This window comes from Vanacampus margaritifer, chromosome 11 (assembly GCF_051991255.1).
Source record: "Vanacampus margaritifer isolate UIUO_Vmar chromosome 11, RoL_Vmar_1.0, whole genome shotgun sequence".
Lineage (NCBI taxonomy): Eukaryota > Metazoa > Chordata > Actinopteri > Syngnathiformes > Syngnathidae > Vanacampus > Vanacampus margaritifer.
Window position 1 is genome coordinate 95048 of NC_135442.1, and position 27288 is coordinate 122335.

Consider the following 27288-nt stretch of genomic DNA (forward strand, 5'->3'; position numbering starts at 1 on the left):
TCGAATGTGATTTGAGTTTGATGCCGTCGATCCAATCCGTTTTGTTGTTGTTGTTAAGGTCCACGTCTCCTCGCTCGCTGAGCCGCTCACCGGTCCCGTCCCTCAGTCGCTCCCCCAGCCGTTCTCCCGCACACTCTCCGGCGCGAAGGCTGGACGACATGGACGGGGCTCACCTGGACAGACTCTACAAGCCCGTCTTCGTAGTGAAGCCTGTCTCATCCAAATGCTCCGAAGGGCAAACTGCCAGATTCGACCTGAAGGTGGTGGGCAGACCAATGCCGGACACGTATTGGTTCCGCAACGGTGAGTGGCAAACAAATTGATGGTTCTTCATAGAACACTGACTGTATGCCGCTTTTCCATTAGACCGGTTCCACACCGAGTGGGCCGTGGTTGGCCCCGGATGTTCGTTGACTTTTTCGGGGCCGAACGGTTACAATGGAACCGCCTTTTTTTGTCTATATGTGAAAGCTTGCGTGCATTTGATGGGCTGTACTTTGCGACATCATGCAATGAAAATTCATATTTTGAATTCCGGCACAAACGGTGGCCGAGACCGCTACTTGTAAAATGTTGCGGCAGATCCACACGCGCTGCGAGTGTACGAGCTCGGACAGTTCATTTGATCCGCCCTCCATCCTGCCGCACGCTTCTTGTCATGGAAATGCAGCGGAGGCCGTCCGACGTTGTGCCGGGTCACTCGGTGTCAGGTGGTGCCGTGCCATTGGGGTCTAGTGGAAAAGTGACCATACTGTCGCACTAGTGAGCTTATTTTCATGATGATGACTTGACACGTGTGCGTGCGCTGTTGCACAGGACAACAAGTGGTAAGTGATTACACCCACAAGATCGTGATTAAAGAGGACGGTACTCAGTCCCTGATCATCACTCCGGCCATGCCGAACGACTCGGGCGAGTGGACGGTGGTCTCTCAGAACAGGGCTGGGCGCTCTTCCATCTCAGTCATGCTCACCGTCGATGGTAAACATAGCTAGCCTGCCGCTAGTTTTGGATGTTGTTGACGCGTCAGTTTTTCATGATCTGCTTGTTTTCCAGCCAAAGAAACGTTGGTGCGTCCACAGTTCATCGAGAGGCTGAGGAACATTAGCGTGAAGCAAGGAACTCTGGTTGAACTGGCAGTCAGAGCCATCGGGAACCCATTGCCGGAGATCGTGTGGCTCAAAAATAGCGACATTGTCACGCCTCACAAGCATCCACATATCAAGTATGTCCTCTGATACTTGCCCTGTAACGCTAACCGTATTGTTGCTGCAGTAGAAATAAGGAAAATATATATACAGTATATAAACTGGGCACAAAAACTTTGTGACGTCGGGTTTGGAGAGATCATTCCAAGTGAACTCAAATGCACCATAACAGGAATTTTGCTCTTCAGCTCGTTGCTGACCAACAAGATGTGCAGAAGGTATCCAAACATTTGACCGTGTTGCATTCAAAACTTTGCACAAGGTCAAATTAAATTCACCTGTGAAAGTTATAGTCAATTTTAGCTTCATCCTGAAATTTCATCTTAAAGGCGAATATCCCGAACATTTTTGTGATAAGGTCCCAAAAGCCTGAGGATCAAAGCAAGTTGCTGTCACTATTTGTAAAATAAAAGGAAGGAAAGAAGTGTTGAGATGACAAATGTGTTTCAGGATAGAAACAAGCAGAGGAGAAGCCACATTCCAGATCCCGTCTGCGTCAGGCTCCGACAGCTCCTGGTACACGGCCACGGCCATCAACCGAGCCGGCAGGGACACCACCCGCTGCAGAGTCAACGTGGAGATGGACTATGCTGAGCCAGAGCCAGAGAGGAAGCTCATTATTCCCAAAGGAACCTACAAGGCCAAAGAGATCGCCCCTCCTGAGCTGGAGCCCCTGCACCTCCGCTACGGCCAAGAGCAGTGGGAGGAGGGAGACCTCTACGACAAAGAGAAGCAGCAGAAGCCGCAATTCAAGAAGAAGCTGACCTCTGTTCGAATGAAGAAGTTCGGCCCCGCCCACTTTGAGTGCAGGCTGACCCCCATCGGCGACCCCACCATGGTGGTGGAGTGGCTCCATGACAGCAAGCCCCTGGAGGCCGCTAACCGGCTGCGCATGGTCAACGAATTTGGCTACTGCAGTCTGGACTACGAGGTGGCGTACGCGCGAGACAGCGGCGTCATCACCTGCAGAGCCACCAACAAGTTCGGAGTGGACCAGAACTCGTCCACCCTGATCGTCAAGGACGAGAAGGGTCTGGTCGAGGAGAGCCAGCTGCCCGAGGGAAGGATAGGAGCGCACAGGATCGAGGAGATGGAGCGCATGGCTCACGAGGGCGGACCCGCCGGGGTGAGTGCCGACGAGGGGACCGAAAAGACCAAACCCGAAATTGTCCTCCTACCCGAGCCTACCCGAGTGCTGGAAGGCGACATTGCCCGATTCCGCTGCAGAGTGACCGGTTACCCTCTACCCAAGGTCAACTGGTACCTCAACGGGCAGCTCATCCGCAAGAGCAAGCGCTACAGACTACGTTACGACGGCATTTACTACCTGGAAATTGTTGACATCAAGTCTTACGATTCAGGTGAGGTTAGGGTGGTTGCGGACAACAACCTAGGCTCTGTTGAGCACACAGTTAAACTGGAGATTCAGCAGAGGGAGGACTTCAGGACGCATCTTCGCCGGGCTCCTGAGCCTAAGCCAGCAGAGACTCTACCGGAACTTGGAAGAACTCTATTTGAGGTGGTGAAGGTGGAGCGAGCCTCAGAAGAAAGTCAACAGAAAGAGATCATCAAGCTCAAGAAAGCCCAGAGGATTGTTCATGAAAAAGCCAGCGAGGAGTCGGAGGAGTTGAGAAGCAAGTTCAAGCGCAGGACAGAAGAGGGCTATTACGAGTCCATCACAGCCGTGGAGCTCAAGTCTCGTAAGAGAGACGAATCCTATGAGGATCTTCTGAGGAAGACAAAGGAAGACCTTCTTCATCGAGCCAAAGAGAAAGAGGAGGAAGAGAAGAAAAAAGAGGAAGAGCAACGCAAACTAACTGCCAAAGCCCTCAAACCGGAAAGGGTCAAGCTCTCAGCGAGCATGGAAGCTCCCAAAATCCTGGAGCGCATCACGAGTCAGACAGCGGCACGAGGTGATGAAGTCAAGTTCAGAGTCCGGGTCGTCGGCAGACCAGAACCTGAGTGCCAATGGTTCAAGAACGGTGTTGAACTGGAGAAGACTGAGCGGCTTAATTGGTTCTGGCCCGAAGACCACGTGTGTGAGCTGGTGATCAGAGATGTCCGAGCGGAGGACTCGGCGAGCATCATGGTCAAAGCCGTCAACTCTGCCGGCGAGACCTCCAGTCACGCTTTCCTCCTGGTGCAAGGTAAATCTGACTGCAGGTCTTTGTGACATCGTCTTCATTAGCAGCAAAAGCACAGAATATTCCAAGATCTAATATCCTGATGAACTAATATCGATTGATTTATTAAGCGGCCGCTAAACTGCATGTTGACTTTCATGTTTGGCGTGCGTGCTCTGATGCTCTGATGGATTTCACTGTGGAACATTTGACAAAATGAAGCTTGAAGTGCAAGTAAAAAAGGTACAAACGGAAAAGGATCTTTATCGCTACGATCATTTTGGAGAAGTCAGAAAAAAAACAACAAAAGCCACGTTTTGTTTAATTTGACTCCTCGCAAATTTGTGTGCATCTGAAGAAGCTGCACACGACGTGTAGCGTTACGTTTCAAATTTGGCACAGCTCGCCAAATGCCGAGGAGAAATCTCGAGAAGAGACCCGTGCCGATTGGCACGATAATCTTTAGCGGAAGTGCGGACCTTTGTCCCAGATGCCTGGCCAAGACGGCAGCCTCTAGTTCTGAAATCGCTTTGCCGTATGTGTCGGCTATCTTTCCCCTGTCGGTTTGCGCCTTTCAGGATTTAAAGACACAAACAGCCACGGCAATGCATCCCAATTCCCAGGTCTGGTGAATCGCATTGTGCATGTTCAATTGGCGTATTTGCATACACTGTGTTTTTGCCGGCACTTAAGAGTTCTTCCTGCCATGACACAAAGCTTTGGTTTTTGGTGCTGCAGCAAAACAAGTCATCACCTTTACACAGAAGTTGGACGACATCAGTGCCAAGGAGAAAGACACCATGGCCACGTTTGAGTGTGAAACCAACGAGCCCTTCGTCAAGGTCAAATGGTTGAAGAACAACGCAGAAGTTTTCTCTGGAGACAAGTTCAGAATGCACTCAGACAGGAAAGTCCACTTTTTGTCTGTGCTCATGCTGGAAGTGAAAGACGCCGGCGAATATTCCTGCGTGGTCGTAGACGACGACCTTGTCAGAACCAGCGCCGAGCTCAACGTTGAAGGTGGGTTGGCTCAACCAGTTACAGCAGGCTAGCTCACAAAAGTCTACACACCACTTTTTTCTCTAAATATGTGATAGTCTTTTCATGGGGGACAGCACCGAAAAAGATTGACGTTTTGTTACGTCAAGTCATCGTGCACAGTTCATGTAACCGTGCAAGTTCCCTGTCCCCTCACAAAAGGTCTCATGTTGCCCCCCGAAAAGACAGATTCAAACCTTGACACAAACACTTACTTTTGTGAGCTAGCGTGTAGCGAGATGGATGGATGGAACACAAGTATGATGTGGGACCAACAGGAGCCGCGCTGGAGATCCTGAAACCCCTTGAGAACGCCGAGGTGCCAGAGACCTACTCTGGAGAGTTTGAGTGCGAGGTTTCACGCGAGGATGCCGAGGGCGCGTGGTTCTTCGGAGACAAGCGTCTGTCTCCGAGCAGCAAGCACGTCATCTCATCACGGCGCGGACGTCACAGCCTGTCCGTCAAAGACGTCAACAAAGCCGACCAGGGACGATACTCCTTCGCAGTGGGCGACTTGACCACGCATGCGTCCCTCAAGATGAAATGTGAGTCCGGGAGATGTCTTGACAATCTCTTCTAAAGTTTTGCCTTTCCAGTTCACGCTGTTTGCACACCATCTCAGATTGCAGCTCTTCAACAGTCACATGCAACTTCTTTTTCTAATTTCTACACCAAGTGTTTTCTCGAGTTTCGTACAAGCTACACTCTATTTGAAACCGTTGCTAACTCTGGAATCTTTGTTATTGACTTGCGTGAATTATTGCGCCACACTTTGCTCCCTTAATTGGACCATGGGAATGAAACTGAAAGTGGGACTTGTTTGTGTGTGCGTGTGAGTGGATATGTGTGTGGGTATAAGAAAAAAATAAAATAAGAAGAATCTCAAAGTGACTGGGCGGGTTTCCTGTTTCAGTCCGCCCGGTGACCCTGATACAGCCCCTCGCTGATCTGACTGCCTGCGAGGGTGACATTGCTCAGATGGAAGTCAAGTTCTCGCAGGGGAACGTCGAAGGTACCTGGATGAAGGACGGGCAAGCTGTAACCATCTCGGACCGGGTGCACGTGGTTATCGACAAACAGGTCCACAAGCTCCTAATTGAGGACACCAGGAAGGACGACTTTGGCGTTTACTCCTTTGCAGTTCCCACTCAGGGGATCTCCACCGCCGCAAAGCTGAATATCCGCAGTAAGTCACGTGCTTTACCATTGCGGCGCAAGGCTAATGGTGCTGCACTCTGGGCTCACTGCACTTCTTCATGCACTTTGCCAAATAATGCACCAATGGTGTCTCGCATTGCAGCTATCAGCATCCTGATCCCACTGAGGGACACGAGCGCGGTTGAAGGCACCAAGACCGTTCTGGAGGCCAAGATCTCGGCTCAGGACATCAGCTCGGTCATGTGGTACCACAACGACAAACCGGTGACGTCCAGTGACCGGGTCCAGATGGTGGCCAAGGGAGCCAAGCAACGCCTGGTCTTCAATAGGACCTTTGCCTCAGACGAAGGTCACTACAAGTTGGTGGTTGGCCGAGCCGACACCAGCTGCAGATTATCTGTGCAGAGTAAGTCACGCAAACAAGCTCATACTCAATTGTTTTGACCTTTCTTCTTTGTGGGGCATGTTGAAATTTTGTGATGTTGATTCAGGCATTCAGGTAGCAGCGGCGTCGTAGTGCAAGTAAAACGCCCATTTATGCTGGGATACGTTCCTGAGCCACGCACAATGAAAATTCGCAATGTAAACCGTATTGACCCCTTGCACGTGACGTCACAGCCCTCATAGGACCGCCCCCTCCCGGACGGTGGACAGCAAAAGAACCACTTCCCTCGTACAGATCCATTGAATCTCGTACATCGTATAGTCCTGTATCTAATCGATGATCTTCTGAAATGGTCATATCTTGCTTGTGCGGTCGCTTGTACTAACGGGAAAGGCTGTCCACCAAACATAGCTTTTCATCACATACCTTCTGATGAAGATAAAAGACGTCGATGGTCGCCGCCGGAATCGAGAGGCAGCCCTCAAAAGCGTGTGCGGATTTGCAGCGATCATCTTTTACGAGGTGATCAACGTTATGTTCATATATTTTATGAGCAAAGAGAGTGGAGATCCAACAGCCCACCTTCTGGTTACTGGACGAGCGTCTCTATACCCTGAGCCGCCGTCGCCACATACAGGATGATACTGGTCGTGCAAAGTCGGCCATTTGATTAAGTTGGTAAAAACAGCAAGCAACAGAAGGTAAGGGGCTATTTTCAAACTTGCAATCTCCAACTTCAAGAAATATTGCGAGTCCTGACTAAATGTGCCACTTCAACTGACAGGCCAACTTCGGTTGAAGTAGTAGATTTCATGGCCCCATGACAGTCGCTAAGTCCCTCCGGGTCACGTCCACTTCCATTCAACAGTCTTTTCCTTCCGCCGTCCATCATAGGCCAGTCACGTGATCATGCGATGTCGGTGCAAAAGGTCTATAAACAAACTGCCGCAAACGGCTGGCGACCAATCCAGGGTGTATCCCAAAGCCAGCTGGGAAGGCTCCAGTTCACTCCTCACCCGAATCAGGAAAAGTGGCATAGACAATCTATGGACAATAATAGCTCTGGACTGTTTGGTGTGTGTGCAGCCGTCCAAATCATGGTCCCGATGAAGGACAAGACATGCGCCGAGTCGGAGAATGTGACTTTTGAAGTGGAAGTGTCTCACCCTGGTATCGACGCATTCTGGACTTTCAAGAGGCAGCCGTTAAAAGCGGGAAGCAAATACAAGATGGAGTCCAAGAACACGTTACACACTCTGACAGTCCTAAATGCCATGAAGGACGAGGAGGGCGAGTACACCTTTGCTGCCGGCGAGAAGACATCCGACGCTTTGCTCACTGTCTCAGGTATGACAGACGTGCTTGCTTTACCGAGTATGTGTGGGAGCTGGGCGGGGTTGGATTTTGGCAAGTCCACACATGACTGGACTGGGAGCGGTAGAGCTGATGGTAATCTCCTGCTACCAGGGGGCGCTATCAAGAAGCCTCTTCAGGACTTGGTGGTAGCTGATTCGCAGACGGCCGAGCTGGTGTGCGTGGTCGCAAACCCATCAGTGGAAGGCAAGTGGCTAAAAGACGGCCAGCCCGTGGACTTCAACGATAACGTGCTGAGCCAGGTGAACGGGTGCGTCAGAAGCCTCGTCATCATCATCACCAAAGCCAGCGACATCGGGGAGTACGCGTATCAGATCGCAAGCTCCAAGACCTCAGCCAGTCTCAAAGTCGAAGGTAATCCCTTACAGACAAATGATACTACAGTATTTACAGTGGTGAGAGAGTTGGGGGCGCAAAATATTTTATTCTTCCTAGGGGTAAGTAACAGAAAATAATTGAGAAGCGCTGCCCTGGATGGGTGGCTGCATAGACAGACAGACAGGTCTTAGACCCGCCTATTGACAGGTAGCAGCCCAATTTACCAAAGTTAGCTTAGGCCAGGAAAGTTCAAATGTTTGGTCCAGTCCGATGCCGGGAATACACCTCTATGTTTCTTCCAGCCGTGAAGGTGAGGAAGACTCTGAAGAACTTGAATGTGGTCCAGACACAAGACGCCGTATTCAGCCTGGAGCTGACCCACGAGAACGTGAGGGGAGCCCAATGGATCAAGAACGGCATGGAGATCAAGCAAAGCGACAAGTACCAGATCAGTGTCAGCGGCACCGTGCACACCTTAAAGATCAACAACTGCTCTTCTCAGGACGAGTCGGTTTATTCTTTCAAGTTGGGGAAACTGTCGGCCAACGGCAGGTTGAACGTCGAAAGTAAGCACTTGACAGCTGCATGAAGGACAATTGGTCATGACGTCACTCGTTCTCCCAGGTGGCAAAAGGCAAAGCGTTTTGCGACCGTTCCCAGTCTGTCCCTTTAGAAGTGGTTCCTACGTCTTGCCATCTTCACTGATCAACTTTTCAAGACATCCACTCCATTGATCCGCCTCACCCATAGGTCCCACTGGATCAGTTTGCAATTTGGAAGGTGACACCGTCAATGAGTGCTTAGCACATCCGCCTCACAGTTCAAATCCAGGCCTTAACCATCTTGCTGGAGTTAGCGTGACTCTCCCCATGATTGTGTGAGTTTTCTCCAGGCACTCGGTCCTCTTGGTACTTCCGAGTGGCTGTTGAGCTGAACTGAAGACCATGGCAAAAACATGTCCCATTTGAAGTTGCACTGCCAGATCCACCCACAAAAGTTCAGATATTCCTCTAGCAGAGCCTGTTGGTAAGGACGGTAAATGGGAGTGGATGTCACAAATAGTAGTACAGTGAAGATGGCAAGACTGAGCCGAACCTCATCATGACAGTGAGTTGAGTTTGAGTTTCACAAACACAAACGTCAATGATCCTGTCAAAAGTCTTTCAATTTCCATCACATTTATTTTTGAATTCACTTAGAGCTGAAATGTAAGTTACAGAAATTGAGCTCAGGTAACAACGTCCATCGACGGACACTTTACACATTCAAACTATGTCTAAGACTCAAGTCATCATTCAGGCCATTTTCGCAATGGCTCGGCATTTGTCAAAGGACGTACAGTAGAAGACTTGGTTCAGTAGTCAGAGTTAAGTTGGGCAACTGGAAATATGTGAGACGTCTCACGTAAATGTCCCGTTTGAATGCTTGTGATCACGCCAAATGTTCCTCACAGCCATCAAGATCCTGAAGAAGCCCAAGGACGTCACGTCACTCCTCGGAGCCGCTGCTATTTTCGAGCTGGGCATCTCGGAGGACAATGTTCCCGTCAAGTGGCTGTTCAACAACACGGAGCTGAAGAACAACGAACACTACAGGATGACCTCTGAGAAGAAGACACACAAACTGGTGGTCCAGGACGTGGACGGCAGCAAAGCGGGGGAGTTCACTGCGGTGGTCGGTCATCTACGCTGCAGCGCTCGCCTCGCCGTTGAGTGTAAGCGGACGCGCGACCCGATGCTTGAATGCCACCGTGAAATACGGCCGACACCCGTGTAGACGCTAAGACCACATTTGCAGTCACTGAGACGTCCGAGACTAACCAGCCAGCCGAGCACACAGTCATCGGTGTGGTCATTTCTCTCCAATGAGGCTCCAAATACCTTCAATAAAGATTGCCTCGACTGAGCTCCTTTATCAGTGTCTGAATCACAATCGCTTTATTGTCATTGTACATAGGATGCAATTAAACGGAACAGACACAACCCGTCCAAGAGACAGAGAAAAAATCTGACCAACACGGGGATACAGAACGCGAGTCCGCCGGGTTGCCTTTTACAGCACCCCGTTCTTCTCACAGAAGAAAAGTACAAATATAAGAGAGGGGGACCCCAGACTAAGATCCTATGAGGGGAGGACAGTCTGGATTTGGGGGAAAAACCTCAGCAAACGGGCATACGTTCACACCCGACAACACAGTTCTAGAACACGTGGAGGTGAGGTGGGGAAGTGTCGCCATGTTCAATGACAGCATGAGATGCTGTGAGCAGAACGAAAACCGTCCTAACACACGTCTGTACGAGCTCCTTTGCCTTTTATGGAGCTGCGCAGGAAGAATGGAGTCAATGATCACGACAAGGATCCTTTGCGGATGTGTACGCCCACGTTTGGGCAAGGGTTGATAGCTGAACCACGTCCATCTTTGACAAATCAAGCGCTTTCGGATGGTGTGCAATCACAAAATTCTCAGATCAAACGTCCAGTGCAGAAAACAGATTCATGAAACAAAGTTGCAGTCGTCAGTTGACCGGCTCGGTTTTGGCTTGGCAGCGGCTTCAGCATGAACCTCGCATGAGGTGCGACATAACGGGCAAACAATTTATCTTCTGTTGTGATGCAACACAAACTTCACCTTAAGCTTATCACTTAGCATTAGCAACTGACCCTTGCCTTGCTTGCTCCACAGCTCTTCGTGTGACCAAACCCCTGAAAAGCGCGTCGGTGGCCGAGACCCAGTCGGCCACCTTGGAGTGTGAGGTCTCCCACTTCAACGTGCCGTCCACCTGGCTGAAAAACGGCGTGGAGATCCAGATGAGCGACAAGTTTCGCATGGTGGTTCTGGGAAAACTCCACCAGCTGAAGATCATCAACACCAGCAGGGACGACTCGGCCGAGTATACTTTTGTGTGCAGCAACGACCGCGTGTCCGCCACGCTCACCGTCAGCCGTAAGTTGGAAAACATTTGCCTCCGTTGATTTGTAGTCCACAACACAGATGGAAAAAATACTGACACTTTCTACTAGAGTAAAAAAAAAAAGTACAAGTACGAGCGTAAAAGTACTCACTCAAATAATTACTCGAGTAAAAGTAAAAAAGTATGGGCTCTGAAATGTGCTGGACGAGTAAAAGTAAAAAAGTACGGGCTCTGAAATGTACTGGACGAGTAAAAGCAAAACGTTTTTTTACTGAATGTTTACTCTTACGCCACTTTGAAGAATTAGCTAACGGGGCAAGACTTTGCATTTTTTGGCACGGGTGGACATCGGCCAGTTGAATCTCTCACTTGTCCGGCGTCGAGTCCAGAGTTCGCTCATGTTGCTGTTTCACTTCCTGCTGACATGTTTGAACCTATTAATCTTAACCCTTTCAAATTGTTAACTGGCAGTCTGCAGCATTTATTACATTCAACAGCGTAAAAATGTGCAGCAGTTATACGGAGTCACGCCTACGTGACATGAGGTCCGAACAATTCTAAAGAGAACAGTATTGGATAGATTCCAGGCAATTTTTCAGTTGAGTTTGCAGACTCTCTTATCGTACGAGGGATTTTATTACAAGACAGGCCGTGAAAGCTCCCGGTGATTCCTTCACATCGTTTCTTTTTTTGATGTTTGCGTTTGTTGTGCATTTTTCAGCCATCGTCATCTCGGCCATGCTTCAGGACATTAACGCTCAGGAGAAGGACTCGGTCATGTTTGAAGTGAAGGTCAACTATGAGGGAATCTCCTCCAAATGGCTGAAGAACGGCGTGGGAATCGGCTCGGGCGACAGATACCAGGCTCGCTGCAAGCAGCAAACGCACACGCTGAGCATCAGGAACGTTCACTTCGGGGACAGCGCCGAGTACGCTTTTGTGGCGGGACAAGCGGTCACCGCTGCAAAGCTCTACGTAGAGGGTAAGCGGCGCACAGACCCGCGCGGACAGACAGACGGACCGATGCCGACGGACTGCCGGAGCGGACGGACCAAGGAAAGCGTGTCGGTCTAACTGAAAGTCGACATTTTCTTTTTTGGTATTCAGCTCGTGTGGTTGAATTCAGCAAACACTTGAAGGACTTGAAGGTCACAGAGAAGAAGAGGGCCACATTTGAATGTGAAGTTTCCGAAGCAAACGTGCAGGTGATGTGGATGAAGGACGGGCAGGAGCTGGAGACGTCCGACAGGTAAGTCAGTGCCACTTTTCCCTTCGCAAACACAATTGGCACAAACATCAGCTGAAAAGATTTTTCCTTGCAGATACAAGATAACCTCCGAGACGTTTGTGCACCGCTTAGTTTTGCCATCCGTCCGTCTGTCTGACTCCGGAGAGTACTCTGCCGTGGCCGGCTCCGGCGTGTCCAAGGGGAACCTGGCGGTGGAGGGACGAGACATCAAGATCTCGGAGCCCGCCAGTAAAAACGTGACTGTGAGTCCAGGTCGGGTGGGAAACACGTGAAAGTCGTCCATTGGGAGACCATTGATATTTCCGCAGCGCGCCCGCAACCGACGATTCTTTTAATACCGCATTTTCGGTTTATAAGCCGCGCCCATCTCGTGAATAACTTTTTTCCCCCCGTCGTCTTCTTCGACGCCGAAAACTAACGTCCTCTTGTGCGACACACTGGAGGCATCTGATCATGCCCAAATCCTACTTCATTAAAAGAAAAACAAAAACTAGCGTTGTCCTCTTCAATGCCAAAAATAAGTGACGACTTCTTCAACACCAAAAACTAGCATCGTCTTCTTCCACTTTAGTGAAAGAAAAACAACATTCATTTAGCCGCATGTTTACACAAGTGTTCAGAGAGCATGAAAAAAGGATCAGCTTATAGTCTGGAAAATACAGTCCACATATTACACAAACATGAATGGATGATGATTGATTTCTCGGTTTGGTCCTGAGCACCGTTCAGAAAATGGTCCAAAATATTGATCATTTGTGTCTTTCAAAGCAGAAGCTTCCAAAGCGGTCCACTTTGGGGGAGGAGTCGAGAAATCCCACCAAACCTACTGTTGCGAGGATTTGGGCAATTTGAAGTTGAACAAGTTGTCAATGATCAAAAAACTTCTCCAGTAATTTGATCATCGTTGTTAATTCATTCTACTTTCAATTCATTAAAACCACACTTTAAATGAGCAAAAAAGAAAAGAACGCAAAGTATTTCTCTCTCGCTGTCAAGAAAAAGGTGAAAAGAAGTCTTGTGAGCTCATTGATTGCTTAAAAATGGCCGACGTAGCCCGCAGGTGTGCGGCCCTTTTGCTGGAAAGCCACTCATTTTCTCTGGACTTGTTTTAGGTTGTGGAGAGACAAAGAGCCACGTTGGAGTTCCAAGTGAGCGAGGACGACGTGGAAGGTCGCTGGCTGCGCAACGGGACGGAGATCCAGCTGTCGGCGGACCCGCGCTTCAGCTACGTCACCATCAAGACGCTGCACCGCCTCGCCATGGCCGAAACCTACCAGAGCGACGCCGGCGAGTACACCTTTGTCGCCGGAAGGAACTCCAGCACCGTCAGCCTTCGCGTGCAACGTAAGTGAAACCCACCGTGTGGCTAACGGATGCATTTTCACTCGGCCAGCTTCAATCAATCACAAATTTCGTCGTCGGGTCAAGCCGCAGCTTATCGCGTCAAGAGAAAGACAATGTTCAACTGCAAAAAAATCTGCATAAATTCATCAGTCAACTGAAATTTGCAGGAAATAGTTGAATTATAAAAAGGAAGACAAAAACAAGCGTGTTGTGCTAACTTGTCCACGCAAAAAATGATTGATGATATTTTTACAATTCCTTTGATGAGCAGCTCATATACAGTAATTATCCAGTACTTGAGGTTCATGCAACCATTCAATCGTCCATTGACTACCACTTATCCGAGGTCGGGTTGCGGGGGCAACGACTTTAGGATAGAAACCCAGACTTCCCTCTTCTCAGCCACTTGGTCGAGCTCCTGTGGCGGGTCCCCGGGGCCGGTGGGGCATGCCCAGAGCACCTCACCAGCAAGGCGTCCAGGAGGCATCCGAACTAGATGCCCGAGCCACCTCAAATGGTTTCACCCCATGTGGAGGAGCAGTGGCTCAACTTTGAGTCCCTCCCGGAGGTCCGAGCTTCTCAACCTATTTCTAAGGGAGAGCCCGGACACCCTGCGGAGGAAACTCATTTGGGTCCCTTGTCTTCAGGAACTTGTTCCTTTTTCACAACAATGGACCAATACAATGCAGAAGACACTGCATCGATCCGCCTGTCCACCTCCAAGACCCCAAGATACTTGAACTCCTCCACTTGTGGCAGGATCTCATCCCCGACCCGGAGAGGGTACTCCACCCTTTTCCAATTTGGAGGTGCTGATCTTCATCCCAAGCACTTCACACTCGAACCGCTCCAGTGCAAGTTAAGCACCAACAAAATAGGCCTATGGCAAGCGGTTCGCCATCGTGATTTGCACTAGCGCGCTACTGATTAGCAATTAAGGTAAACCACCAGTCAGTTGACACATACATCATTATTTCTTCATGACACAAGTGATAGTGTCCTAAAAGTCACTTAGAGTCGATGCTCCAACAAGTCCATGAGTAAACGACTGGAGCCGAGCTGCCTCTTATCTCCAATTAGCTCAATAACATCCTGTGCACTGCATGTGTCTGCAAAAAAGGTCCGTGTAGAAAGATGGACGACAGCGCAAACACGGCGCTCCGGAGGAGCTTTGAATCAGACATCTTCAGTCAACCTATTTTTAAAGTTGACTCATCCCACTTAGTGGACTTTTTTTTCCCAGCCCTAGTAGCCAGCCTAACACTCCTCCTTCCTTTGTCCAGTCCCCGAACCCCCTCAGATGGTCCTGCCCATGCAGGCCCAGACGGTGACATCGGGCAAATCGGTTCGCTTCTCGGTGCGGGTGAGCGGTTGCCCGCGACCTCAGGTGACCTGGTACCGGGGCTCCCAGGCTCTGGCTAGCAGCGCCACCTGCAAGTTCCTGCACGACGAAGACGAGCACACGCTGCTGTTGCTGGAGGTGTTCCCGGAGGACGCCGCCGTCTACAGCTGCGAGGTTAAAAATGACTTTGGCGAGGCCACCAGCTCCGCGTCACTGCATGTGGAAGGTTCGTTCACCGTCCGGCGCACGTGATCTTGTTGTGACTTTGGGATTTACATTCAGACAACTTTATTCATCCCGGATGAGAAATGAATGTGCCGCTCTCAAGGTCACAGGAGACCTGGGGGAAATGGATTATGGGCTAGGATGCAATCCAGAAATAATAAAAGATCAAACAAAAAAAGTTGCCTTGGGAAAGATGAAAAGATAAGCAATCCATTTCAAAAGGGTGGCGTGCATGTTGCGCAGTCTGATGGCAGAACGTAACAAGCAGACAACCGTTGTGGAATTGACAGAGCTTGACTTGGGTCTGCGCAAATTGGGAACCTTCAGGCTTCAACATCAACCGAATGAATAACGTCATGAACAAAAGAATGAAGACAATAATCTAATCCCTCAGATATCAGCAGGCTTCAGTTCCAGACCACACCCGCAACAGATGCAGTCTGCAGCAATTGTTATTTTGAGATGGATGGATGGAAAAAAGAGATTGCTTCCTTGTCTTGCAGTTCCTGTCGAAAGCGCATCGCGGGCGTCTGCTCCGGTCCTGCTTTCGCCCATGAGAAGTGTCCTGGTGACAGCCGGTCATTCAGCCCAACTGGAGTGCGCCGTCTCCGGGGAAGGTAAGACAGAGCCCGCATGCATTTCCTCTCACCGTTTACCGTCCGGCTACATTTGGCATCATCTGCGTGAAAAGCATTTGAAAAAAAGCCGAACACTGCCCAGAGACGTTCATGTCGTTGTATCCGTAATACTTCAATACTGTAGACCGTAGCGTGTTGATGGTATCCCGCCCCTCCTGGTGCAGATTTGCAAGTCAGCTGGTTGTGGAACGACAAAGAGCTCAAACAATCGGATGTCTTTAAGATGTCCCGATTTGAAGATGTCTGCCAGTTGAGCATTTCCCGAGTGGTCTTTGAGCACGAAGGAGAGTACTCGTGTGTTGCCAGGAACTCGGGTGGAATGGTCATGTGTGAAGCCAGTCTCAATGTTGACGGTGAGTACTCGGTATGAAGACCTAAACGCTAACCAAAGCTACTCTTCAGACAAGCACTTTGAGATTTGAGTCCCTGTCCTCGATATCCGGCTTCAGGTCCATGTACTTGTACGCTGTTGTAAGACTTTCAGCTGATATTGACTATCCGTATGCATTTTTTGTGTCACCTACAAAAAGAGAACGATTTGACTTACTATTGAAGAGTGTAAATTAAGGCCGTACGCCTACCATGTACAATTCTTACCTTCATATATTTCATCCAGTACTCACTTACAGGATACATCATGTGATGTCAACGATGTGAAGTTATGTCTTGTGATGTGAAGTCATGTTGCGTAGTGTCCCCGTGCGGTACAGTTTGTCGCCCTAACTGGAACCCAGTACATGCACAGCTTCTGCCCCGGACAAACTGTACCTTCCGCATTCAGATGTATGCGGCATGGCTGAAAACCAAGTAGAAGTTTGTCAACCTGATCTCCAGTCGCCAGGCGCCCCCCTTCCTTTGCTCACTGATCCCAGCAGATCCACTCTGTGGAAGAAGTGTCTGCGATCATGTGTTGACCTAACCCTTGTACTCTTTCTTACTACCCAGATGAAAACGCCTTAGCTAGCATGCCAAGAACTATGGCTGAGGCTAAGCTAACTCAAAGGCTGGAGACTCAGAGTCTTACTGAGTTTACCAAGTCCTACTCCGAGAGCTCCTGCGTGTCTTGGCGGACGGTAGAGGGGGAAATGGAGAGCTCAGAATACAGCGTTCAAATCCAAGCGCCCCTGAAGCCCCAACTGCTGACAGAGCTACGGGACGTCCGCGTCAAAAGCGGGGAGATGGCCGAGTTCAGCTGCTCGTTTGATGGGCAGCCATTCATCGGGGTGGTGTGGGATCATAATGGCCAGAACCTGCTCAGGGAGCGGGCCAAGAGCTCTGAGAGCGGCAGACTCCTGTCCCTGGTCATCCAGGGCGTGAGTCTGGCCGACCAGGGCGTGTACCGCTGCACCGCCACCAACCATCACGGCCACAACAGCTCATCTGCTCGCCTCACCGTGGAAGGTGCTTTCTCTTTCTTCTTTTCTCACACGGTCTTGTCTATCTCAAACCTCCACCTGCTTCCTGCCCGCCTCTCTTGAGTCTCGCAAGTTTTGATCTCCTCCACACCGCCACGCCTTGCTAACCTCATCCACCCACCCTACTGACCCTTTTAAACCTTCAGAGCTCAACAGGCCTATTTGGTCTCATTAATTTGGCTCTAGCGCAGGGATAGGCAAACTCGGTCCTCGAGGGCCGGAGTCCTGCAGGTTTTGGTGGTTTCCCTCTTCAAACACAAGCTGATTCTATTAAACAGGATCGTTATCAGGCTTATGCAGAGTTTGCTGATCTTAAATCAGCTGTGTTTGGAGAAGGGAAACATCCAAAGCCTGTAGGACTCCGGCCCTTGAGGACCGAGTGTGCCCACCTGTGCTCTAGCGGGTGTGCACGTCTCACTAACTCACCAATGTTAACGTGTTAACGTGTCACTGACATGTTGATGTGTTTGTTACAAGTGCTAATGTAGCATTTGAGGCTGTCCATACGAATGCAAAAGTGTCACTGACAGATCTGCACAGAACGTTTTGAAACAATCAGTGTGTGTGTTGGCGCCTTGGGGAGGAGGCGTTGCTTCTGGGTGGCAGAACGCCAGCGACTCCAGCTGAGCAGAAGAGATTGCTTATTGTTTTTTGCAAGTCACGAAATGAAACGCCCGGTGCTGGACTAGGCACACATGACACGACTGTGCTACATCTACTGTCACTAAGGTTGAGGCATTTTATTTAGTGCTATCCCTCCCATTAATGAACCTTTCCTTTACGGATCATGTTCACTATGACCAGGGTTGGGGAATCCAGCAGGTCCAGAAAAAAAAAACCTGAAACAGATCGGCTTTAGCCACAGGTGCTTCTTTCTACTTAGGTGGAGATGAGCTTCCCCAACCCTGACGTTAAAATGGGAAAAATACTGGAAAAATACTGACATTGTCTACATGAGTAAAAGTGTAAAAACAACTTTGGCAAAAGTAAAAGTATTCACTCAAATAATTACTCAAGTAAAAGTAAAAAAAGTACATGCTCTGAAATGTACTTGATGAGAAAGTAAAAAGTACGTTTACCTGATGTATAGGACGTATGCATAATTTAAAGCATATTAGCTAATGGAGCAAGAATTTTTGGCATGAGTAGACATGGGCCAGTTGACTCTCTGACTTTGCTGCGTCGAGTCCACAGTGTTGCGTACCACTCGCTCATGATGCCGGTTCCTCAGTTCACCCCTCGCTGACATGATTGGATCTTTTTTCATATTGTTAGCTGGCCGTCTGCAGCGTTTATTACGTTCAAATAATCCTCAGTAGTAGCAAAGTGCGTTGCGTTCACATTTTCGGGTTGTTTGAATCTAGCCAATCTCACGTCATGTCATAGCTTGATGTTGAGTCAAACGCAAGCTGGGATTTGGCGGACCCGGTGTCACGCTTCATAGGATCGGAAACACTGACGGCTGCTTTTTCTCCCAGGTCTATTCATCGTTTCCATGCATATAAAACAAAAGTAAAAGTAAGGAGTCATGTTAAATGTAACAGATAAAAGTAAGTAGCCTAAAAAAATAAATAGTAAAATACAAAGAACTGGGGGGGAAAAAACCAATTAAGCACAGTAACAAAGTATTTGTAGCCTACTTTGTTACTTGCCATCTGTGCTTTTCAATCACCTTAAATGTGGAAATGTTTGAACATCTTGTTTTGTTCAACTGGTACGTCACACGTTCAAAGTACGACCATAGAGAAGAAGTTCGGCATCTGCAGCCTTTTGCCACCCAGAATAATGCAGAATTGTCGTGTATGTGTTGATAATAAGTGTGAGCGTGCCATCGACAGGTGGAAAGTGTTGAAAACAAGTCAAAGTGTCACAAGCCGAGATGTGTTGATAACAAGTGTGAGAATGTTCAGATCTAAAGTGTTATTAACAAGCGTGGAAAAGACTACTATGACCCCTAATGACTCTCCCTAACTATGATTCTTACCCAGCTAAAGAGGCAAATGTCAAAGGCGAGTGCGCCGTTGCGACCGATTCTGTGCACACGGCCTCACAGGCAGGCAGGCAGATCGCAAAAGATTCTCCGGAGGGCCCAGACCAGGACAAGACGGCGGATAAGCCGGGATCCCTGCCTCCTTACTCGCAGCTGCACTTCATGAACAGCTTTCCCGACGCCCATCTGAGCAGCCGGCCCGACTTCCTGATCCAGATCCCCCGAGAGCTACTGGTGCACAACTGCGGCCCCCCGCTGCGCTGCGTTATGCAGGGGCTTCCCACTCCGTTTGCCCTTTGGCTTTACGGACGCTTGAATGTTGTGGGTGGTTCTGCGTCCTACTCTCGCAAACGTGACGGCCCCCTGTGCTGTATGACTGTTAAGAAGGTGGGACCCGGACAAGGGGGCCCTCTGTCTTTCAAAACCTCGGCCGAGGATGTTGGGTGCGGCCTGATGACCAAAGGTTGGCATCTGCATGCTTTTGTTGGCATTCTTCCACACTTTTTTGCACCTACACTGCCAGCACTTCTTCAAGGTTTAGGAGCGCGCCAATGTTTGGCAGCGCTCACGCCACTCGGTTACTTGTCACTCAGAAGAATGAATCCACAACTGTTACGGATGCACGACTTGTCACTGATCACTCTTGCACCACATGAGAGACGATGTGACAGAGCCGAAGTGGTTTTCATTTACTGCGTTTGTGCCGTTGCAGTCACCGTGGACCAGAAAGCGCCTGAGATCCAGGTCCAGGAGGAAGTCTCAGGTAAGACATTTTTGTAATGCGCATGACCGAGCAGACCTACAAGTGCACAACCGCATTTCCTCATGATTTCATGCGATGAATACTCAGCTGTTAGCTTATTCTACTCAAGTTTCAACAACTCTCTGTTACGCTTACAAATGCTTGAAAACGACACATGCAACTTGTGGGAAACAGTATTTGTATTGATTGCTTATGTTCACTTGAGTTTAGCTGCCTATGCCGTAATATTGTCATTATTCCACTCAGCCTTCTCGAGCGCCACCATCGCAATGGAAGAGGAAACCCATCGGTTGTACTTTTCTGACGTTAAACCCCCAGACCAAACAAGAACACTTGAACTCCAGCCAGAGTCCAAATTCTCCTCCAGTACTTTGGAGAAGGCGAATCAAAAGCCAGTTTTCCTCAGCAAACTTTCTCCTCCAGCGGCTGCGAGTGTTGGACAAAAGGCTTTGTTTAGCGTCAAAGTGCATGGCTTTCCTGAGCCTACCGTTCGCTGGTCCCACAACGGGCAGACCATCGGCACTTCCTCTGTCTACTCGTGCGTTCGCCAGCAAGATGAGTGCATTCTGATCATTGACAGAGTTGAAGTGGGGTTAGAAGGAGAGTACTCCTGCAGTGTCAGCAATCGCTTTGGAGAGGAAACGTGCACTTCCTATCTGCACGTTCAGGTCAAGGAACCACTGACGGCAGAGAGCCTTGAGAAAGAGCGGGGCAGCCCTCCCGTGTTTTCCAAAATGATCGAGTCTGTTCAGCTGCGCCAGGGAGCTCACGCGTCCTTCAAGTACACCGTGACCGGGGATCCCCGGCCCGAGGTGCGCTGGCTCAGAGGCGGCCTTCACATTGTGCCGAGCAGCTTGTACATCATCGTCAACAGCCCAGACGGATCAGGCGTCCTCACCATTAAGAGTGTCAAGCAGGAGGAAGTCGCCGTCTACACCTGCCAGGCTTCCAACCAGTTTGGTGAAGCCACTTGCAGCGCTCAGCTATCAGTGTTTGGCGAGAAAGCTGAAGATGACTTGCTTGGGAAAACTAAAGCTTTGACAGTGTCCACACCCAAAGGAACTGCAGAATCCAAATTGTGCCAGAAAAGTAGTTGGCCGGATCAGATGATTTACACCCTGGTTGCTGACACCCGGCAACTTATTCCCAGCGAGGAGGTGGAAACCCTCAGAGAGCCTAACATTTATGTGGGCACCCCTCACTGCCAGCGGCTCACCCAGCAGGCAGCCGTACTACAGTCCCGAGAGATCCACGAGCATGTTTGCGTGGCTCCCAGCCATCCGCCTTGTGCTTCTATTATTCCTGTGAAAACGCTCCATGCAGCAACTTTCTTATCGTCAGTTCAGGAGAGGCAGAAGATCACAGAGCGGCACTCTGAACGCATTCTAAGCCCTGAGGTCGTTGAACTTGACGTTGCCAAAGAGCAGCGCTCAAAGCTGCAGTCTACCACAACTGAGCAACTCCTGCAACTTAGCACCGTGAGTGCCCAGACGATGGCCGAGCACATTCCACAATATGTTGAGACCTTGACTGAGCCCAGGCAGCTTGTTAGCAGCTACTCAGTCGAGACCGCTCCACCGCTCGTCGATGGAACTTCTTCTGTCTGTCGCCGGCCAGAGCAAGAAAGAAGTTTCAAGGTTATTGAGGGGCTTAAGGTTTTGCACTCGGCTCAGTCGATGGGACAGCTGCCAATCACAGAAAGGCGTTGTGAGCCTCTGCCAATAGAAGACGATAGCAAAGCTTTGATTGTCAAAGAGCCGCGCCAGGCATCGCTTGCGCCGCTTAACCAATCATTGCCGCCTATGAGCAAAGAGCTTCCGCTGGAAACGTACGTGCCAGAACAGGAGACCGCTGACCGTCCGGGAAAAGACAGGGTCTACAGCTGCGCTGTCACTGCTGAAGAAAAATATTTACTCAAGGGTGATGGCTTAGGACAGGTGGCAGCTATAGAGTCCTCTCAGAGTCTGCGGCCACTGCCGCAGGGAGAAATACTCCTGAATCTTCAGCTTATCAGCAGTCAGACTGTTTTACAGTCGGAAGGCAAATTCAGCAGTGAAAAGCCTTCAACAGAGCACGCAGATGTGAAGGCCAGACCCACTTTGCTTCACATCGTAACTCAACAAGAACCTGTTGTTTGTGAGGCTATCTCAGAGTTCTCTTACCAGATGGATTCCGAGTCCATCCAGGTCAATAAAGCTCTTCCACCGACACAATATCTCCAGTCCATCGATTCCTTACCAGTTCTGCAAAAAGAAGGCATGCTAACTATAAGCAAACCAACCCAGCAGGTGGCAGTGCAGAAGCAAGAGAAAGCTCAAAGACATGCGGCACTCTCACAGGAGGGAAGGGAGCTCACGGCCGACTTCCACGAAGATCTGGAGGTGTCTTCTTCTGGGATTCACTCCCAATCAGCTACAGAGCTTGAGCGTTCAAGGATCCTGGCCATCTCCTCCCAGCCTGTGCGTTTACCAAAGGAGACACCTTTGCCAACAGAACTGAAACCACAAAGAGCACTAGTTCAGAAAGAGGACTGCTGGAATATTTTACATTCAGCAAATGTTACAGACATCCAGGCTCTGGTAGAGAGTCATACCACTTGTCTTAAAATTGAACGGCAATTCCAGGCTAAGATGAGAACTGAGGCCAAGATTCCCAAAAAGCCCATTTTCATAGAAGAGAAGGCAGTTGCAACTGAGAGCTGTATTGTTTTAGAAGCTGCCGAGCAGGACTTTGCACTCCCGATCCAGGAGGGCCAATCAGTGAGACGGTCGGTATTGCTTCAGGAAAAAAACATTTTTACTGGGGAGCGGTCCAGTGAGATGCAAACAACTCAAGGATTAACTGCAAGTGTCTGTACCCAGCCCGAAAGTGTTCTCTTTGGTCCTGATTGTCTGGAATCTCAGACTTTAGTGAAAGAGCTGAACTTTGTCATTCAAATGCCCAAAGAGTCGCTTTTGAATATTCGCCATCATATCAGAGACGCTCTTCAGTCTTCTGTAGCCAGTCAGCACCCGGTGTTTCTCGCTGACGCCGTCGGCTGCTTGGAGGCCCTTGACATTCATGAGCTAAATGTGCAAAAGGAGCCAAAAGGGCTTGTGCATTCATATTTGGTTGCACACCCCAATGTTCTCATGGAACTCACGCTGGTTTTCCAGGGTGAATACCCACAGAGAGCCAAGCTCCTTTCAGAACTTCAGCTCGCTCTTCACGCTTTAGTGTTGCAGGAGCAGCAAAGTCTGGTATCAGAGAGACCAGGTTTCATGCACATCAACAAGCCTCAGAAGGTGCTGATGTGCTCAGAATGCTCTCAAGAAAGCTTCTCGTCAGTGGTGGACACGGTGATGGTGGCAGAGAGGGCTGCTGGGCTACCTGCAGTTGTTTGTGAATCTGCTAGCATCAAGATGGAAGCAATATTCCACATAGCAACAATTCAGAGTCAGAGAAGAGTCCATGAAGTGCCTGGATCCGCCTCAGTGCCAGCCAGCCAGACTCCTCACTTGGAACATGTAGATGTGCTTGCTCACAAGGAGGAAATTGTTTCTGATGCCATCGCATTCGGCGCGGCGTCTGATAGTGTCGCAGGTTGTCCGCTTGTCGTTGCTTCTTTGGATGAGATTTGTGCTGAGGAAAACGACAAGGTGGTCATGGCTTCCACCGTCAAGTATGCCGCTAGCGTTACCTGGTTTATCAATGGGCACTTGATCCAATCTGGCACAGAGTTCATGTGTTTGAGAGACCAGGACACATACACACTGACTATCAAGAAGGTTGCGAAAGAGAAGCATCAAGGCCAGTATGTCTGTGAGGCGGCCAATGAAGCTGGGAAGACCACAACACGGACAAGACTCAAAGTTGTCTCAAGAGGTTTGATGATGGCCACTTCTTTGAAATCATGGACTAACCCAAGACTGCCACTTGAAAACCTCTATGTTTGAGGCTCCCCAGTTTCTCCTCTTCCGCCATCACTCCTTTCCTGCCTATTCTTCCTCTGCATGCCTTCATCTAATGTCCTTTCCTCCTCAGAATCACCTGTGTCCCTTTCCAGCTCAGGTTCACCCACCCGTATTGCTGTTTTCGCAAGTCTTGTTGATCAACTCACTATGCATTCTCTTTCCTTTCTTTTCAGCGCTCCAAACGGCAATGCCTGCGTTCAAGCACCCCGTGGTCCCTATTGAGATCAACGCGGGCGACAATGCTAGGTTTGAGTGTGAAACCAGCGATGCCAGCGAAGTTAGCTTCAAGTGGTCCAAAGACGGAAGGCTCCTCAAAGAGGGGGAGCGCCTCAGGATTATCAGTCGTATGACTACTTCCTCTCTAGAGGTCTTGCACGCCACCAAGGATGACGCTGGCGAGTACAGCTGCAAGGCTGCCAACAGGCACGGAAGTGACGAATGCTCGTCCACACTCAACGTGACAGGTAACCAATCTGCGACGCTGTGAGCTGCTCTCAGGCCCCACAAGAGTGCGGCTAATATGGGGTGGTGGCGGTGGTGGGGGGGGTGGTTGCTTGACTGTTCAGCGGCTGATTAATAGAAGGCTACAACAACAAACTCAAATCCACTTTTATGTACCTGTAGCCTACTAGCAGCACAAGCACCATAACGAGGGTAACAACAATGCTTTCACATGGTGAGGTCGCTTTGGTAATGCTGATGAATGATACGAGCAACACAAAAACGGGGCTATTTTGTAGATATAACAATAAATGTGAAGACACACTTTTATGTAACTTTATTAGCAGCGCCCTCTTTAAATGCGCCAAATAACAAGGCACCACACAACAAATCTCAAATCCATGAGTAACTCACTCACCATAACACTAAATTAAGAGCCGCTCGCTGCAGAGCGGGAAATCATGCGTGGGAATCACCTGTAGCTGTAAGTCCAGGCACCTTTCTTTTTCTTCTTGGTCATCGGCTGCTCTTTTGTCTCATCACTGGGCCTTTTCTCGGTTGAAACTTTACAAATATGTCTGTTTTTTACTCATTTTGCTAATTTGTCGATTAGCATCAGCGCTACGCGACTGAGATAATTAACATCTCGGCACGCGTCAAGAGTCCGTCGCTAACAGAGAGAATCCGGTCACTTGTCAAAATAAAATATTTTCACACCTCGGTTAATCGGTTAACTGCAAGTACAGGAAGTTTTGGTTCTTCTTTTAACTGTGCGGCCTGCTGCGGCCCGGTCCAAAGTGGCCCGCAGCCGGGACCGGTCCGCAGCCCGGTGGTTGGAGACCACTGGTCTAGAGAGTCTCCCTGTTTCTGTTTCTGGCGGGTGATCACATGACGCTCGCTGTAGCTGTTGCCGTTGAGTCTAAATTCAACCAAACTCCGGATGACTGAGAATGTACACAGAAATGCAGTGTGATGAGAGGAAAAACAGCTTAAACGGTGTTCATCCCAGTATTGAACCTTTTGCCCCAGATTCAAGTTTTCAACAAACATGCACTAAAATGTCACGGCATCAGTAGACACCCATTTATACAGTTTATCGGCAAAAAAAACTCATTTAGTAGCTCTTTAATGACCCGCATGTCGTCTTTCTCCATGTCAGAGCGCGCAATTCCTCCGACCTTCGTCAAGCGTCCGCCGGAGTCCATGATGGATTTGCTGGGGAAGACAGTGGCCATAGAGGCTCGACTTTCTGGCTCACAGCCTCTGAAAGTCACCTGGCACAAGGACAACAAAGAAATCGGGCCTTCAGACAAATACCACGTCACCTTTGAGAACAACACGGCTGTGCTGTTTGTCCGAGACGCAGACCCGTCCGACTGCACCGTGTACACCTGCGAGGCCTCCAATGAGGCTGGGAAAGCTTCCTGTCAGGTTTCTCTCTCTGTCTCAGGTACAGTATGTTTTTCTATCCGTGTTATTTCAATGCCATTATTATTTCTAGTCTTTGGATTCTGACTTCCAGTAAGGCTACATTTACACACACGCCCCTTGTGGCCCCCGTTTCAGGCCAGCGTGGACAAAACGAGATGCGTGGTAGACAATGCCAAAGGATATATTGATATTGATATTGATATTGTGGAGAACTCCTTTGAGTGATTCACATCAATCCAAAAAAGAACAGAGAGAAAAATCCAAACAGTAGCCGGTCAAGCTGAGTTAGCAAACGCAAACAAAATCATCTTGCGTGCGTATGGCTGAGGTCTTTCTCCGAGAAGTCAGTCAGTCCACTTGATGTTGCTTTGTGCTGATACGATGTTGCCGTCCGCTTGCTCTTTCAGACAGCGCAAAGCCTCCGAAATTCGACATCCCGCTGCAGCCGGTGAGGCTGAGCGAGGGTGATCTTTTGAGGCTCACATGTCACGTGGAAGGCGCTCCTCCACTCACTATCAACTGGATGAAGGACAGGAGGGAGCTGAGGTCCAGCTCCAGCACAAAGATCACATTTGTGAACGGAACACCTTGTGTGGAAATCGGCCAGGTGGCCAAGACGGCGGCGGGAGATTATCTGTGCAAGGCCAGCAACTCTGCCGGGACGGACTTCTGCAGGGCAAAGGTCACCGTCAAAGGTATTGAGATGGATGGAAGGATGAGGGATGGAGGCGCTTTTCGTGCCTGCTTGCCGACCAGACTGACTCCGACTGGTACTCACCTCGCTTACTTTCTCTAGACAAAGAAACCCAGGCCATACCCGACGTCTCTGCTCCTGCCCCCGCCACCGCTGCAGCCGCCCCCGTAAGACGTCTGGACAACCTTTTCTTCATCGAAGAACCAAAGAGTGTTTCTGTCACCGAGAGTAAGTCGGTCCAAAAGTTCCACTCATAAACCACCAAATTTGAATGAATGCAACTGGACTTTTCTTGGTTGTTAAAGACCCACACTTAATCCAGAATGCTGCTGCAGTTCTAATTCTTAGTTGTGGCATCCTCTTATTAATGTCTCTGACGCTTGGTGGTCACACATAAGGGTTGTTGTTGCCGATGGCCTTTTGGATTCATGATAAAACATCTTCAATAAGCAAGACAAATCCAGTTGCTTTGATTCCATCTTTGCGGACGATCATGATCTGGATGATCGCCAGTCTTCTAAACATCTCATCGAACGTCATGTGTTGCTGTTTGGCTGCAGAGGGCTCGGCCACCTTCATCGCCAAGATCGGGGGCGAGCCCATCCCCAGCGTCAAGTGGATGAAGGGCAAGTGGAGGCAGCTCACCCCTGGTGGTCGCATCTCCACGGAGCACAAGGGCCAGGAGACCAAACTGGAGATCCGGGAGGTGACCAAGTCTGACTCGGGCCAGTACCGCTGCGTAGCCTCAAACAAGCACGGCGAAATCGAATGCAGTGCCGAGATGGCGGTGACCCAAAAAGAAGAAGCGGCGGAGGACATCAGGATCCAGCTGAAGAAGTAAGTCATCCGACTTAAATCTTGTCCTGTCTTGTGTTTCTGTGGTGACAACTGTCATGCTTTGACACACGTGCGCTGTGCTGCACTCAACAGACAACACGGGTCAGGTCAGGTGCATGGTGGGATGTCACCTCAATGTTTCCTCTTGTGTGTGCTAGGACCCACTCAAAGCAGAAAAGCCCCCAAAAAGAAGTAGAGATCAACATAGTGGAGTTGCTCCGAGGTCAAGAACCCAAAGACTACGAGAAGATTCTGAGGGAGCACCAAGTCCACGACTACAGAGCCATCCTCCAGGCGGTGGAGCTCCTCAAGCAGGAGAGGGAGGTGGAAGCGGAAAAAACGGTGAGGGTTTCCTGTCAGCTTGTCCAAAGAGTATTGCTATTGAGGGACGTTACGCTATGGACCCGCCTGCCGATATAGTCAAACTCAAGGTGATTTGTTCACACACTG

General features: G+C 49.6%; 1 protein-coding gene across 1 annotated transcript in view; it reads left to right on the top strand.

Annotated features, from left to right (window-relative positions):
- The window catches only part of ttn.1 (titin, tandem duplicate 1), a 137152-nt gene that overhangs the window by 6300 nt on the left and 103564 nt on the right, over window positions 1–27288 (top strand). The window contains exons 10-39 of the mRNA XM_077579404.1: window positions 59–303; window positions 817–981; window positions 1057–1225; window positions 1659–3355; window positions 4070–4351; window positions 4648–4914; window positions 5283–5555; window positions 5670–5933; window positions 6999–7259; window positions 7380–7640; window positions 7907–8170; window positions 9058–9318; window positions 10288–10548; window positions 11238–11498; window positions 11624–11765; window positions 11839–12007; window positions 12878–13109; window positions 14393–14677; window positions 15180–15293; window positions 15479–15667; window positions 16260–16715; window positions 18718–19182; window positions 19432–19482; window positions 19729–23346; window positions 23609–23899; window positions 25036–25326; window positions 25715–26002; window positions 26110–26229; window positions 26562–26838; window positions 26997–27201. Coding sequence (XP_077435530.1) covers window positions 59–303; window positions 817–981; window positions 1057–1225; window positions 1659–3355; window positions 4070–4351; window positions 4648–4914; window positions 5283–5555; window positions 5670–5933; window positions 6999–7259; window positions 7380–7640; window positions 7907–8170; window positions 9058–9318; window positions 10288–10548; window positions 11238–11498; window positions 11624–11765; window positions 11839–12007; window positions 12878–13109; window positions 14393–14677; window positions 15180–15293; window positions 15479–15667; window positions 16260–16715; window positions 18718–19182; window positions 19432–19482; window positions 19729–23346; window positions 23609–23899; window positions 25036–25326; window positions 25715–26002; window positions 26110–26229; window positions 26562–26838; window positions 26997–27201 — 12124 coding nt within the window. The remainder of the gene's footprint in view (window positions 1–58; window positions 304–816; window positions 982–1056; window positions 1226–1658; window positions 3356–4069; window positions 4352–4647; window positions 4915–5282; window positions 5556–5669; window positions 5934–6998; window positions 7260–7379; window positions 7641–7906; window positions 8171–9057; window positions 9319–10287; window positions 10549–11237; window positions 11499–11623; window positions 11766–11838; window positions 12008–12877; window positions 13110–14392; window positions 14678–15179; window positions 15294–15478; window positions 15668–16259; window positions 16716–18717; window positions 19183–19431; window positions 19483–19728; window positions 23347–23608; window positions 23900–25035; window positions 25327–25714; window positions 26003–26109; window positions 26230–26561; window positions 26839–26996; window positions 27202–27288) is intronic.